The sequence below is a fragment of the Mya arenaria genome, chromosome 11 (genome assembly GCF_026914265.1).
Source record: "Mya arenaria isolate MELC-2E11 chromosome 11, ASM2691426v1".
NCBI classification, from domain to species: domain Eukaryota; kingdom Metazoa; phylum Mollusca; class Bivalvia; order Myida; family Myidae; genus Mya; species Mya arenaria.
In genome coordinates, this window is record NC_069132.1 from 55212439 (window position 1) to 55227655 (window position 15217).

The 15217-nt window shown below is 33.1% G+C and overlaps 1 protein-coding gene across 2 annotated transcripts in view; it reads left to right on the forward strand.

Annotated features, from left to right (window-relative positions):
- Nucleotides 1-15055, forward strand: part of LOC128207704 (RAC serine/threonine-protein kinase-like) — a 38057-nt gene extending 23002 nt beyond the window's left edge. Inside the window, exon 11 of one of the 2 annotated variants that reach the window (XM_052910789.1) lies at nt 9841-15055. In XM_052910789.1, coding sequence (XP_052766749.1) covers nt 9841-10098 — 258 coding nt within the window. In that variant the 3' untranslated portion in view covers nt 10099-15055. Of the gene's footprint in view, nt 1-1463; nt 7659-9840 lie in introns of those variants that run through there. The other variant, XM_052910790.1, reaches the window with a different exon arrangement.
- Nucleotides 15056-15217: the final 162 nt, after the last annotated feature.

The window sequence follows — 15217 nt, forward strand, 5'->3', positions numbered from 1 at the left end:
ATTCTTCCTGAAGTTTCCGAAATACTGAAGGCCTCATTCCCGGTTTGGGAACAATTGACAAATACTTGTAGAACGAGCACAATTGATTCTGTTAAGTTTGTTACACATATCAAGAAGGCTAGATATTATATTGCTGTTGCCGAAAGTGTTATATAACTTAAGAAATACGGACTGAAAACACAATATTATGCATGTAACATGGTATGACCATCTGAATTCCGCATGTGGACTGTGGCATAACTGATATGTCTGGTGGCTGAGTTTAAGCCACACTGAAAGTTGCTTTTAAAAACAGCTGAAGCAAATTCTTTTTCGAACTTGCTTTTTGGTATGATTAGTAAAACGAAAGCATTACATATCTATGCAGACTGATTACAGATGTTTGTAATGCATTAAGTGCGAATTTGGTTTGTGTTTTTCGATTAACATGTGTTTCACATTTTATAATATCAAACCGTGTGGTTTTATAAATTTGGTTTACTTCTCTTGTATATGTATATGTGTAACAAGTGAACAGAATCAAGAATGTGCTGTAGTCTGTGAATTTACTCTCCATATAGCTGAGAGGGAACCTGTCGAGGCTCTGAATTTGTCAAAAAGCATCACCCCCCTCCCCTCCTGTCCCCCACCTCCAAAGTTATCAAAACCACTATCTGCAGACACAACAGTAACATTTCTGATTCTGTTCAAAACAATTCAACACATTGTTCTGCAGTTTGGACAAATTAGTCATAGCATTAAAATATTTGTCATAAAACCTTTGAAACATATGAATACCATTGATACATTTACATGCTTTTAACTCAGTGTGTGTATAGCATGTGATAAATGAGGTCTTAAATGCTAAGTTGTAAGGCAATATTTTGATTCAAATGAAGGCTTTACACAAAAATATCTTCACTGTTTATTCACCATTTTAAATGAACCATAGACTATGTCACTTACATAGCCCTGCCTTTGGTATTTTACTAGTGTTTGATAGTTTTGAGAGTTTAGTTTCTTAAAACACTCCGACATTCCTTTTCACAAAACTGCCGTCTGATGAAGCAATGTCAAAACATTACTTAGAAACAAGTTTGTTGAAGTGTTTGAGGAAACTAGTCATCTAATCAAAACTCCAGTATTAATATAAAGGCTAGGCTCTTTGATTCATTTAAAGTTGTGAAAATAAGGAAAAGTAATCTTTGTTTTAAGTCATCAGTCGAAACAAAATGGATGACGTACCCTGTTATGACGTAATTTATCATGTGGTATGCACACACTGTAATAGTAAAGTTATTGGTGAAGAATTTTTTTTTTTTTATGTTAAAAGAAGAGAAAAGATTAACATACTTTTACAAAATTGTTATTACAAAACCAGACATTTTTATAGCATAAAAAACTTTAACCTTTTTGTCCAGACTGCTGACAGAACCCATTAACATATCACCAGAGTGAGCTCCCCTTCTCATTTTTTCTCTCAGATACCTCCCCCCTTCAAGCCTCAGGTCACGTCTGAGACGGACACGCGCTACTTTGACGAGACGTTCACGGCAGAGCCGGTGGCGCTCACCCCACCAATGGTCTCCCACCATCTGGAGAGTATCCAGGAGGAGATGGACACAGGCCTCGAAACAGGTCTCCCATACTTTGAGCGTTTCTCGTACCATGGCAGCAAGGCGAGCCTTGCGTCCAGCGTGATGAGTTTTGAGACAACATGGTCAGCCTGATTCATCCGTCCTCTAGCGGGCTGATTCTGGACTTCAACAATTTGATGTCATGCAGCCACGGTGATTTATCAGTGATTCAATAATCTATCGTTTAATGTTCTAAAGAAAAATCACTGATTTCATGTGGAGAAGCTAGTCACTATTGATGGTCCATAATCAAATAGAAAGGACTGCATGTGATCACAGAATTGAAAGATTGTGGCAATGGAGCGCTTTATGATTCTGGACATGATTTAGGACTTTGGGACACGATTTAGGACCCTCGAGTGATTACTAACACTGGTCAAATTTGATATTCATGAACAATGGAAATAGGGAATAGTTGAAATGTATTGAGAGAGAATGTATCTGCTGTGGAACAAATAATATTATACATCCATTTGCATATATTTTTTGGACTGGATTATATTTGTTCAACTTCAATCTGTAATTTGTACTGTGATTCGAAACTCTTTTTTGTAAGTATCAGACTGCTTTAAATTTTTGAGACCTAGTTTTGATTTTAAGTAACTTATTAAGTGTGCTTTCATTTCAAATTTGGGAAATAATACCTAATTTTATAACATGATGTTTTTGCTATTCAATGCAAAATTTTATGAAACACTTGCCCAATTTTTTTTGTTTTAAACAGCATTTCATGTTGGGTCCTTAATGTCTTGAGTCACTCTGTGCCAGTATTCTATGTAATTGATAATTGTCGTTGATCTTGTATCTTGTTATTACAATCCTGCTAGGTATTAGAAGTGTGACCTCTGTGTTAAGAAAATTACCAGATGTAGAGGTTCCAAAAACAATAAATACTTGTTCTCTAGTTCAGGAGCTATATTCATAAAGCATCTTGGTGAAATAATTACATCACAATTTTTTACAATGTTCATTTGAAATCCCCACTTTTTTTCAATAGCTTCGTTCATATGAATTCATAATTGAGATTTTTATGAAACAAACTTTAGGCCTTCTCTTAAGAACAGTGTTTGAGTTAACATTGTTAACATTATCGTTATTAACAACATTGTTGTTAACTTTCAAATTGTTACTGCTCTGGAAGATTTAATGGATACACTGTGAAAATTGTTTCAAGTGTACTTGTTTATATTTAGATTTTTGATAACATCATCAAATATTTCACATATTAAAAATTAGCAATGATGTCTGTAATTTTGTTGTTTACTTTAACAAACTTTTTTGAACAATTTGTCCATAATTTTTTCCCTAAAATGAGGGTTTGGGAAGAAGGCGATTTTCCACCAAGTGGAAAATTCCACCGAAGTTGCTTTATGAATATGGCCGAAGTTAGCATTCACAATCATGTGTGCAACTCAGTCATGTATGTTCATAATTAGAATCTTTCTATTTTATCAAAGAATATATTGGATTATATGAATCAAATTGTTAAATTTCTATCAGCAACATTTTCAACATTACAATGTTCTAAGAGATTAACTATTTTTGCTATAAAATGAATACAGCAACAACGGTTGTTTAAAGTTATAGTTATATGAGATGAAGTAAATTCTTAATGATTAAGAATGGGTGGTAGGAGCAAAGCCAACGAGCCCATTTAACTGACATAGAATACAACCTCATTGGCTAATACATTGTCAACGCAAAATTTGATGCAGAGAGTATGTATCGGATGGGTGGCAATAGGGGGACATTTTCCCATCCACGAAAGTTGAAATTCTTAATAATTAAGTATAAGTACTTAATGATTGCTTATCTGCAATTTCATTGGCTGAAAATGTAGGTTGTATTCTAAAAACAGATTGAACAAAACCTGACTTAAGGAAGGGACCATTGATTTCAATTTCTGGTGTCCCTTTAGGATCCCGGGAAAATATATATTCAGTGTCACCTGAGAGTTCATGTCGACCCCTGACAAGTATTGTTTGTAATTGGAATTGTGTTTCCAAGTAATGCTGTGACCTATAATGGGTTTTGTTAGTTGAAAGAAAGAGTGGATACTGTTCATCATGTTTATACTGTTCATCATGTTTTTTGTTGTTGAAATAAGTATTTTTTGTGATTATAGCTTTCATTTCACTTGGGGCTGAGTTTTGTTAAGAAGTGATATAAAATAACTGGGTACATGTATACAGGTATTGGGAGACTGGTAAACTTAAGCATATATTATGAAAGGCGTGAATATTATATATTGAAATATTGTTTAATCGCCGCTGTGCGATCGTGTAAATTTTTGGCAGATGTTTTGTTTGAATTGTACAGCTACAATTATTAAGATAATTTATTTTAATCGCTGCATGTTTGTTGAATTATGCTTTCGATATACTTGTATTTATATATAAGATGATATTCCTCTTCTGAACTTTTGGCTAATTTTCCTTGCTTTTAATTTTTGATGATCATAACTACATATAAATGATATTTACCTGCTTTAAGAATATTGGATTTGCATTAATGTTAATTTGAATTATATGCTGTTTCATATTTATTTTATGATGTATCTGGTATACAAGTTGTTACTATTTGACCTTGCTATACAAGTATGAGGGAGTTGCTGCTATGTGACCTAACTGTACAGGTATGAGGAAAATGTTGCTACATGACCTTGCTATACAAGTATGAGGTAGTTGTTACTATGTGACCTAACAATGCAAGTATTAGGGAGATGACAGAGCTATAAAACACTAGTATGAGAGAGTTGCTACTATGTGAACTTAATATACAAGTATGAGGGAGTTGCTGCTATGTGACTGCTATGCAAGTACGAGGGAGTTGCTGCTATGTGACCTTGCTATACAAGTATGAGAGAAATGTTGCTATATGACCTTGATATACAAGTATATAGGAAATGTTGCTATGTGACCTTGCTATACAAGTATAAAGGAAATGTTGCTATGTTACCTTATTTACTGTTTCAGCATTACAGGTGTATTATTAATATTAAAATGCTAATGATTAAAGTACTGCGTACAGATAATCCCTTCATCATGATGTGAATGGTAGATTTTCCTTGTGTAATACTCAGGAATATTTAATACCTCCATCACCCATCAGATAGAGTTTCAAAGTTTAGTTGAGATTAAGATGTTTCCTGTAAAGCTATTAAAACAATAATGGTAAATACAGGGACAAGCCCAGTAGTCTATATTTAACCAAGATTCTCTTTAAAGGGGCTCGCTCATGTTTTGGCACCATATTTGTTTTCTGCTAATGCATCCTGAAAACACCTATTTTAAAACAATTTTACTCTTTGATACCGAAATTGCAGGAAAAAAGCACTAAGTGAAATAAAATATTCTGGTTTTAGTGGTGTGCCTACCAAAGCTGGTACAACCAAGGAAAAATAGAAAACTTTCAACAAAACCTCACACCCACAAGGACTTATACACATATGATATATAAAGATAACTTAACCCTTAAGCTTTTCGTTGAATTGCGTTACTTACGCTATTTAAAATCAGTGACTTCAAAGACAATACTTAGGCATATTAGCATTTGTGGAAGGGTTCCAGCTGACAGTATCTTCTAATGATTTGCCACACTTTATTCTGTCATACTAAAAAAGAGTGCATTTTACAAAAACATGAGCGAGTCCCTTTAAATGCAAAAGCATCGAGGTAAAAAAAAAAGAAAAGAGATGTACAGCATCACAAGAAAATAAACTAAAGTCAAAATAGTGTGATTGGTGTTTGCTTTTTTGTGTGGGCCAGTGACAATTGAGGAATTTTTCAAAATTTCTGTTCATTAAATTTATGTAGATTGTTTCTGACAAATGCAACAAAAAATAAGAACATAGAGAATATTTTCAGTCAGTCTAATAAGGCTTTCTTGTTAAACTTGTGTCAGTAGTAAAAGGTAGCATATACTTGATGGTTGCATTTTTGTGAGGGCACTCTCACAGATTGACTGTTTTGACAGAAAAAATATTTTTTGACATGGAAAGGGCCATTTTTTGAAATGATGCATGAAAACCAGTTATATAAGACTGGTGACAAAAAAAATTGACAGATTTTTATATTTAAGTTCAAAAAAAGGATATTGTATTCATTTTTCTTAAACCGTTAGTGATGGTTTAAGCCATTAAACATTGATTTTCGAACTGAAATATTATAATCTACGATCTGATTTGTCTGAAATCTTATATCATTGGTTTGCAGATATTTACGTAAAAATTTGCTCTTTGCAAGACAATAAATTTAAAAACAGTAAATCTGTGAGAGTGCAGCTTTAAGGATTTTTTAATTCGAATTTTACGTAGATCGATTCTGATGAATGTGCTAACAAACACCAAATAAGTCCAGTTTTGACAATAATAAAAATAGTGCTGGCGTACCTCAGCCTGCTCTATTTTCTGTAGATTGCCAAAATTGAACAAATACTTAGTAAATGTTGTTCAAGTTCTAAGTGAAATTAAATACATGTAGTTGTCATTGTTGGCAGTCACATTAACACAGAAACTTGTCGCCACCTTATGTCTGCTGTGTCAGAAATAACTTATCAATCTGATAGAAGGATTTCCATATTGCTAGGCCCTTTGCAATGATCACATGTCAATGTTTTATGTTTAGTTTCCTGTTTAGTAACATTCTAGGGCAGCATTCATAAAGCTTCTTTTTATAGTTGAAAAAAAACTTTCCTCTTTTTTTTACTTTATTTATTTAAAATCTCCAACTTTTAATATAAACAAGTAATTTATAATTTGGACAGTTTTCATGCATTCTTAATATTCATGTTGTCAAATCATTGTTGGTATTCTGAACATTTAGTTTTTAAAAAACATGATTTTCTACTAGGTTGAAAATTCAACCTAAGTTGCTTTGTTCATCTTGTTTAGTGCCTCTACTTGTCCTGTTATTAAGACTGGTATTACCTGAAATATGAGGCCATTCATTTCTAAATGTTTATGTCATGTTTTTATAACTCTTAATGACTATGATGGCTGTTGTTGTTGTTGTTGCATTGTGTGGTTCATCATTGCTCATTAAAACTGTTGTGTGTGTCAACATTGCTCAGTGAAACTGTTGTGTGTGTCATCATTACTCAGTGAAACTGTTGTGTGTGCCATCATTACTGTGTGAAACTGTTGTGTGTGTCATCATTGCTCAGTGAAACTGAAAATAGCAGGTTTTGTTGGATAATGTTTCCAGTGAAATGCCTTAGTAAACAAAAACATTGAAACACTTATGCAATAAAGTGGTGTTAAATTAGGATTTTGTTGAAAAGATATTTGATAAAAATCTTCATTTGACTCAGAGTGAATACAATTGGCCAAATCATTGAAGGCTTCTGATGTACAAATAAGATTATCATTTTTTTTAACCGTTTGTAATAATGTCAGTTTCAATGTCTGGTAACCCCATATAATTTTTATATCATTTAAAAAGGCATTGCCACGGACCCATAAACAGTTTATAGGTCTTTGGCATTACTTACTGATTACAAAAATATTAAGTAATTGATGGAAAAAAATATTTTATATCAGTTATGAGATGACCTATTGAACAATCATTTAAGGTCAAAAAATCGTGTTTCTAATATTTTTTCTGTTTAAATTTTACCTTTTTTTTTACTTATCAAACCATTTCAAATGATACCAAAATAATATAGAGTCACCAGGCGTCAAAAATACTCTTTCTGTTATTGTAAATGGGATACTTTAAAATATGTGGGTTACCTTAGAATATGGGTTACCTTAGAGTATGTGGGTTAGCTTAGAATATGTGGGTTATTTTAGAATATGTAGGTTACCTTAAAACATGTGGGTTACCTTAGAATATGTGGGTTACCTTAAAATGTGTGGGTTGCCTTAAAATATGTGGATTACCTTAAAATAGGTGGGTTACTTTAAAATCGCTTGACTGGAAACATTATCCCGAAACATTTATCACCTCACATAAATTAATCATAGCATGTGTTCAGTATGTGAAACAGTGTACTAACTATTGTAACTGCAACATTTCTGTAACAATAAACTAACAGAAAATGTGTTTGGGTTTTTCAATACATGTATTATATAAATACGAGCATTAATCGAAATTCGTATTTTGGATGAACAAACCTGAATTCTTACGCAGCTGCTTGGTTGGGACTTTTTTTTAAAACAAGCCCTGCTTTATATAAAATCCAGAATTTGAACTGGCTTGGAAGGCATTTTACTAGTGCAGAGCGTACATACTTGTGGTAATTGCCACAGCACCAATATTTCATATATGAAAAGAAATTATGGTGTCAGGTGAAATTGCAGCCCACCATGCTGTTATAGGCCCACCATGCTGTTATAATACACTGAATTTGATTCTGGAAAGACCTTTGGCCACAATTTAGAATGGATTTAAAGTGCATAAAGAAAGTTCATCCATTATAAAGTTTTCAGAATTGTTCAAGTCCCCTTTTTAAAGGCCTGTTCCAACTTGTTATTTCTATTTTTCAAGCACTCAAAAATCGCATGAATTCAGTGAGGGAAAGATACTGGTAAAATAAAACAGGGTTTCAGTGCAAGTAAGATTATACCCAAGCGTGTATTAGGTGACTAAACAATTAGTTCTGTACAATGGTGTAAAGGGAAAGATCCAATATGGGAGTTAAAAGCATAGACGAAAACAAGGGAAACATTCAAACATGGAACAACACTATATCTGCCATTCTAAAGAGAACAATTGATTTTCATTATTTCCATGATCTTATCCAAAATTAAAATAAGTTTGTTTTTTTAACTGATTAAAAAAATTAAATGGTTGCTTTTTTTCTTACTTTATTTGTAAGTTTTCACACTACAGGATGCTTCAAATTAAAGGTCAGGACAGCACTCGAGAGGGCTTCTTAAAAGAGCCCTTTGTCGGCTTAAGCACCACCTAAACCCATCACCAAGATGGTGTCAGCGCTGTTAGCCATTCAGCTTCTAGGTTAATCACATCTCTGAATAAGTGTTTTAATTTATGTCAACTTGTAACTAGCTAGGTGGTCTCATTATCAAGCAAACATATGAAATTATGCTTGCAAGAACAATAAGGGGACACACAAATTAATTACCCTTTGTTTACTTATTGACAAGCATATGTTGCTGTTTGCAAAACGTTTAAAACAGAAGTAATTGAAAAAGAAAACTCTGGTGTCCTCAGAAGCTACTGGTTAATTTTAATTACTTACGGTAGTAGGACTGGATTATTCAGTGTTAAAGCCAAGTTTTGCATAATTGTTGTTTATTATAATGACCATGTTGTTATTCTAATAAAGAGTTTTTAAGTGAATCGTTTTCATTATTCAAGCTCTACCATCTTTTTTTTAGCTTGTCTGTTTTTTTGGAACTTTGTAAACTTCGTCATAGCAAAATGGGCTTTGGTGTCAGTGTCATTGTGCCATACCTGAAAACTTGGTACAAATGTTGGAAGAGGGAAAATAGCAAGGCCAATAACTTGGATAACTTTGACAACTGTCAAGTAATACCCTTTTCAAACTGAAAGTAAAACAGACCAGCGTAAGTGTTCGCAGCGCTCTTGCATACATGCCATATTTTCTGGAGACCATTCAGGGGGATTTGTTCAAAAGACTGAAAATTCAGCGGGATTTTGGTTGTATTCAGGGGGATTTTGTAGCAGGTCAAAGTTGGCGAAATTTTAAAGTATTTTTAGACAAAAGTACGAAAAAATGTATTCACATATAGTTTGCTTTGAAAACCTCTTACCTTTTTCATTATACAGAATTATTTTATGTCATGATTTATCATATTCTTATGATACACTGTCATGTCATACTGTAATGCACTTACAGAACAAAATATGTCATGGGAAAAATATGTTTTCGAGACAATTAAATTAAATTTACCTTCCTCCAAAGTCTTTTAAAAAATTGTGCTTAATTCTATCAGCTGACTTTCAGACAATAAGAGAATAGAATAAATATTATTTATTTCTTCCTTCCAAAATAGTAATATTTCTTTGCCTTTGATAATTACTACAAATTAATTGATCACTTGTTGTAAAAGTTTCCTTTTGGAATTTCACCCTTGTGGAGTTGTTTCTTTACTCACATACTGTGGTTTCACTTACTTTGTCATTATTGCCTGATGTAAAATTTCTAAAAAAAAAAAAAAAAATATTTTTTTTATAAATTCCGGGGGATTTTTATCTCCCGGCCTCTAGTTTCATTCTTTTTTTTTTCTTTTTTGCAGTTGACCCCACCATGGAAACCGGATGTGAAGAACGCCTGGGACACAAAGTACATCCCGGATGAGTTTGCCCGTGAGTCCATGGACCTTACCCCACCCGGTGATCGGGGTTTCCATGACAACCACAAACCCCTCGCCTCCATCTCGGAGGACGGGGAGCTACCATACTTTGAGCAGTTCTCGTACCATGGCAGTCGCAACCTGTATGGCAGCTACCTGGCTGGAAGCGCCACTCTACATGACTCAGAAGAGACGTTTTAGCAGGGCATTGTTATAGTGTGTTTAAGAAAACTAAAGACCATCGATTACTGTGATACTTCATCTGGCCCCAGTATGACGAAAAACTTAAGTCAAATCTCAATCTTTAACTCTGACAACTCATTTTACCTCAATAAAGCCTAGCATGATTCAAATTATTGTACCGGTATGTTTTTACACTTATAAAACCTATTTTCTCTTAGATTGTGCTGATGAAACTTTTTGTCAATATTTCAAAGAAAGATTATTCCACTGCAAAAAATATACTTTAGTAATTGTTAAAAATACTCAATTACAGTTTACGTTGTAGAATGATTTTGCTTTGGAATCATGGCCAAATCAACATACTATAGAAGAAATTGAGCTTTTGAAAGGGGTAACAACTGTACGATTTAAATTACTTATGATGCTTTGCGGTAAAATTAAGTTGACTCTGAGATTGAGATTTCACTTAAGTATTTTTGGGGATAATTTTGGGATGGACTGGATGACAGCAGACTTATTGTCTTTGCTATTAAAGGCGCAAAATATATGTTGATGCAAAATTATTATTTTTGATTTTAATGCATTATCATTTTTAATTTATTTGACTTAAATGATTCAAACAAAAAAATGTATATGATTTAGTTTACAGTTAAAAAATACAAGAGATATTTAGTCGCTTTTTTAATTGGGGAATTTGTGGCCACTAAGCTATTAATTAAAAAAAAAACATTTATAAATGCCAATAGTTATATTTTCATCTGTGCCTAAATCACATCCCTTTTTTATCATTTAAGTGAAACAAGTTAAAAAGATTAATGCATTAAAAACATAAAATAAAAAAAATCAACGTATATCGTGCCCCTTATGTGTTATTGGTGAATTAACGAAGCCTAAATTATTGCTCCAAAGATGATTCTTGATGACAATTAATATATCATGTTGTGTTTCATCAGTAACTATCGATTGAATTGTTATAGATTGACTAATTACTCAATTTCATGCATAGTATTGTCATGCATTTCATGTCATTATTTTAAAATTTGGAACGATCAGAACATATTCGGAATACAATTGGGGCCAAAGATACCCCATTATAGCTTTCAAATGCCAACTTGGGGCCTGTTTCATCCAAAAATCTTCGACTGAAGCTGAAATTATCTTAGTGTCATACTTTCAGTATTTAGCTTTTTATTTTATGTGAATTGAATACACAGTGGAGAACATGAAAACTATCATGATGGCATCTGTGATGTTCGTTCGGTTTCAAGACGTTTTAAGCGAATAGACGTAAGATCCATTTCTTGAACGGGTAACTAAAGGAAACAGTAATGAAGTAATGAAGTTGTATGGTCAAATTCTTGCACACGTTAACCTTTGTTGTTGTGTAGTCTGCCTTCAAACCATATTATAGGTAGTATTTTACTCTAATTTGTCAGTAATACCCATTAGGTCTATTCAGGCTTGATTTGACCCATGATCTACCATGGTCAAACAAATGTCAATAATTGGATTATGTTTCTACAATTTGACTAAGCACCTAGTAGATTAATGAACCATTGGGAAAAAGTTAAGGATTCTTCATCATGTCTTGACATACAGAAATAGCCTCTGAAGTTGTCATTTCAGTTAAATATGTCTAATTTCCTCTCATATGCAGACTTTAAGATAATTTACCATTTAATTTTATACTTGGCCTGATTTCATTAGTTCGGAGGATTTTGTTTGCCTTGAATTATAACCAGCTTTTCAATATTCTAAATAAATGTGCACTTAGTTTCCAGTTGGCGCACAAGCTTTACCTAAATCTTAGTTTTGCGTCAAGTGAGAATTATTGTTTCAATTAAGCGCCAATCTTGACCTAAACCTATGTCTTATGGGTGTACTGTTTATCTAAACAATTACATAACAAATTGTTTATGTTCATGCATAAATGGACTTCTTTCAAATAGCACCTCAATGGTTAAGGTGACCTGTATGTTGTGTGTGGGCTATTGTGTTTATTTGTTATCACTTAATTGGTTTTCCATGTATATAACTATCTAAATTGGCACAAATGGTATAAATATATATATTTAGATCTTAATTAATTCTGTATTTAGATACTAGACTACGTTATACTACTCTCAGTTAAATTTAAGGAGCTTTCTGCCGAGGCTTTCTATGATGTGCTCATTGATAAGATAGCCCTGAAATAAACATATGCCGATGTAAAACATGACTCATTGGCTGGTAACATGCCCCTGGCTACATACCCCGTTATCAAGGTTGGCATTGCTACATACCTGGTTATCAAGTGTAGCATAAATACATATTCACTTACTAAGGTTGGCATGGCAACATACCCCGTTATCAAGGTTGGCATGGCTACATACCCGGTTATCAAGTGTAGCATAAAAACGTATTCACTTACTAAGGTTTGCATGGCAACATACCCCGCTAATAAGGATAGCATGGCTACATACCCCTTTATTAAGGGTAGCATGGCTACATACCTCGTTTTCAAGGGTAGCATGGCTACATACCCGGTTATCAAGTGTAGCATAAATACATATTCACTTACTAAGGTTTGCATGGCAACATACCCCGCTAATAAGGATAGCATGGCTACATACCCCTTTATTATGGGTAGCATGGCTACATAACCTGTTATCAAGGGTAACATGGCTACATGCCCTGTTGTTACGGTTGGCATGGCTGCACAACCTGCTGTCAATGTTTGAGTGGCTACATTCCCTGAGCTCAAGCTTCACATGTCTTCAAAAGCTGTTGTCATGGTTCACACAGCTACATACCCTGTTATTAAGTTTATCCACCCTTCTGTGTGATTTTCAATTATTTGTATTCATAGATCTGAAATCATTATGATCTTGTTGATTTTAAGCATAATAACATACTTATTTGAGATGTCGTCTGCAAAAATGAGTCCTGTTGAGGTATTAACTGTAGTGACATTTAACTTAATTTTACAAAATAATCTTATATTGCAATGTATAAAATTGAATAAGAGAAAGTCTTCAAAGCTATTTATAGATATGACTGCCTGCTTCTGAGCCACAGTCAATCGGAACACCTCAGCCAATTTCAAAGAAAAACAACCTCGGATGTATAATGGACTTTACTGTTTTGAATCTTCATAATTTATGCAATAATACACTTAAATGAGAATCAATTTAAACTTTGTAATACAAATTACACATTTAAACTCTACAATTAATTTATATTGTTATTATCAATTTTACAAACTACTTCTGCTTATGCCCCAGCATACATCTGAGCTTGTTTTTGATGGAAAATAGCCGAGATGTTCCACAATTCCTCGCAAAAATTACAATGTCACTTTTTCCTCCTCAGGTCAAATTTTCACAAAAGGCATCGCATTTGAATAACTGTATATGTCTAATGTCTTGACTCACATTCATGACATGCTCCACAATTATGAATTAATATTTTTAATCCATATATTTTCCAGTTATCTGTTAACTAACATTTGTTACCAGCTTCTGATTTTCACATCATTGTTGATGTGTCCTGTGTCCTCGCTTTTTACGTTAAGGAGAATTTTTGTTATATAAGAGCCTTTTATCTGTACACTTGCACAAGTGCTGGCAACCCTTAACATAGTAAGGAGCCCATGTTATCAACTATGTATAAGGATCACTTTATTAATTCATTTTTCTGAGAAGTTGAAGAATGTTTTTCGAAACCAATTGTCATTTGTGAGTCTAGTGCAATTTCATTTAAACATGCACCCTACCCCAGGGAGGCAAAACGTAGAAAGTGTATAGGAGGAGATTCCTGTACATTTTTAAGAAGAGTTTAAAAATAAATGGTGAAGGTCCAATTTGAAAGTGGCTTCCTGGGGTGGGGTCCATGTTTTAAGGAGGCAAAGTTTGATTAAGCAAATAATTTTACGTTTTCATTTGTGACCCATGCTGAAATTCTTGATCCTTCTATATTTTATTGTATGATTGTGAATAAGATGGCCCGTTGTTGTTTTACCCTTGTTGTTAGTGTAATGTATGGTTGGAGAAGCACGATTTCATATACGTCACTGTGTATACTCTTGTTTCAAGAATATACGAAATGAAAATCAAAATGCCGTTGTGAGGGAATCAGAAAAAAAAAATGAATTAAAAGTTATGATTTATATGTAGTTAATAATCTCTTTCATGTAATTCCTACACATGTAACTTATTAAACCGATAATGTTAAATTGTAAATGTATAATCTATCTTCAGTAATGACATGTTTTTAACACTTGCACTGGATTTTCAAACTCAAATTATTATTTTTTTAAATAAAAAAAAAATCTTATAATTCCAAACTCGAAATTACAATGCCAGAAATGTGAAAAATTATTTAAGATTTTTTTTATTAATTTGAGTTTGAAAATCTGGTGCCAGTGGTATTTAATTACTTAAAATGTCTGCATTGAAAGTGCTACCTCCCTGAAGTTTTGTGAAGGAAACAGCAATTTTGTTATACACTAGGGCATATATATATTCACTAATGTTCCCAGTCCAAGTTTCAGACTTGAGACTCAGTTTTATTGATGAAATGCCTCTGCTGAGGCAATGGCTGTGAAAATTGTTGTGTATGTTACAAATATCTTGTTGTTCAACCATATTTTGTCTAAAAAAAAATTGCATTTCTTAGTCTGATTGAATTTAAAATTCAGATACAAAGTTTGTGGCTCGTGGGGTTCCGTCTTTGTAAAGGATTTTAGTCGAACTTCAAATATCTTAAAATAATCTTAAACACTTTGATTTTTTTTATTCATCATATTCATTTTCAATGTTTGCTTACGTTCAATTCACACAAATATGTAGCAAAAGGATGAAACTATTGCAAAAAGAAAATTTTAATTCATAACTAAAATCTACTAAGATTGTGATTGAAAAGAGCCACTGGACTCTTCTGGGGCCCATTCATTTGAAATTATCTTCTGGTCAATTTTTCGTTGTTGTTGTTTTTTGATTTTTTTTGTAAAAATTGAACTTTAGCCAGAAATTAAGGTGAAAAACAGTTACGGAAACATAATAAATACCTTGTTTCTAGGTGTCACTTCCTACAGAGTAAAGATTTTTCAAGTTATGACTACATTCCTTTCTTGAAAAGGGGCCCCGATTTGTTACAT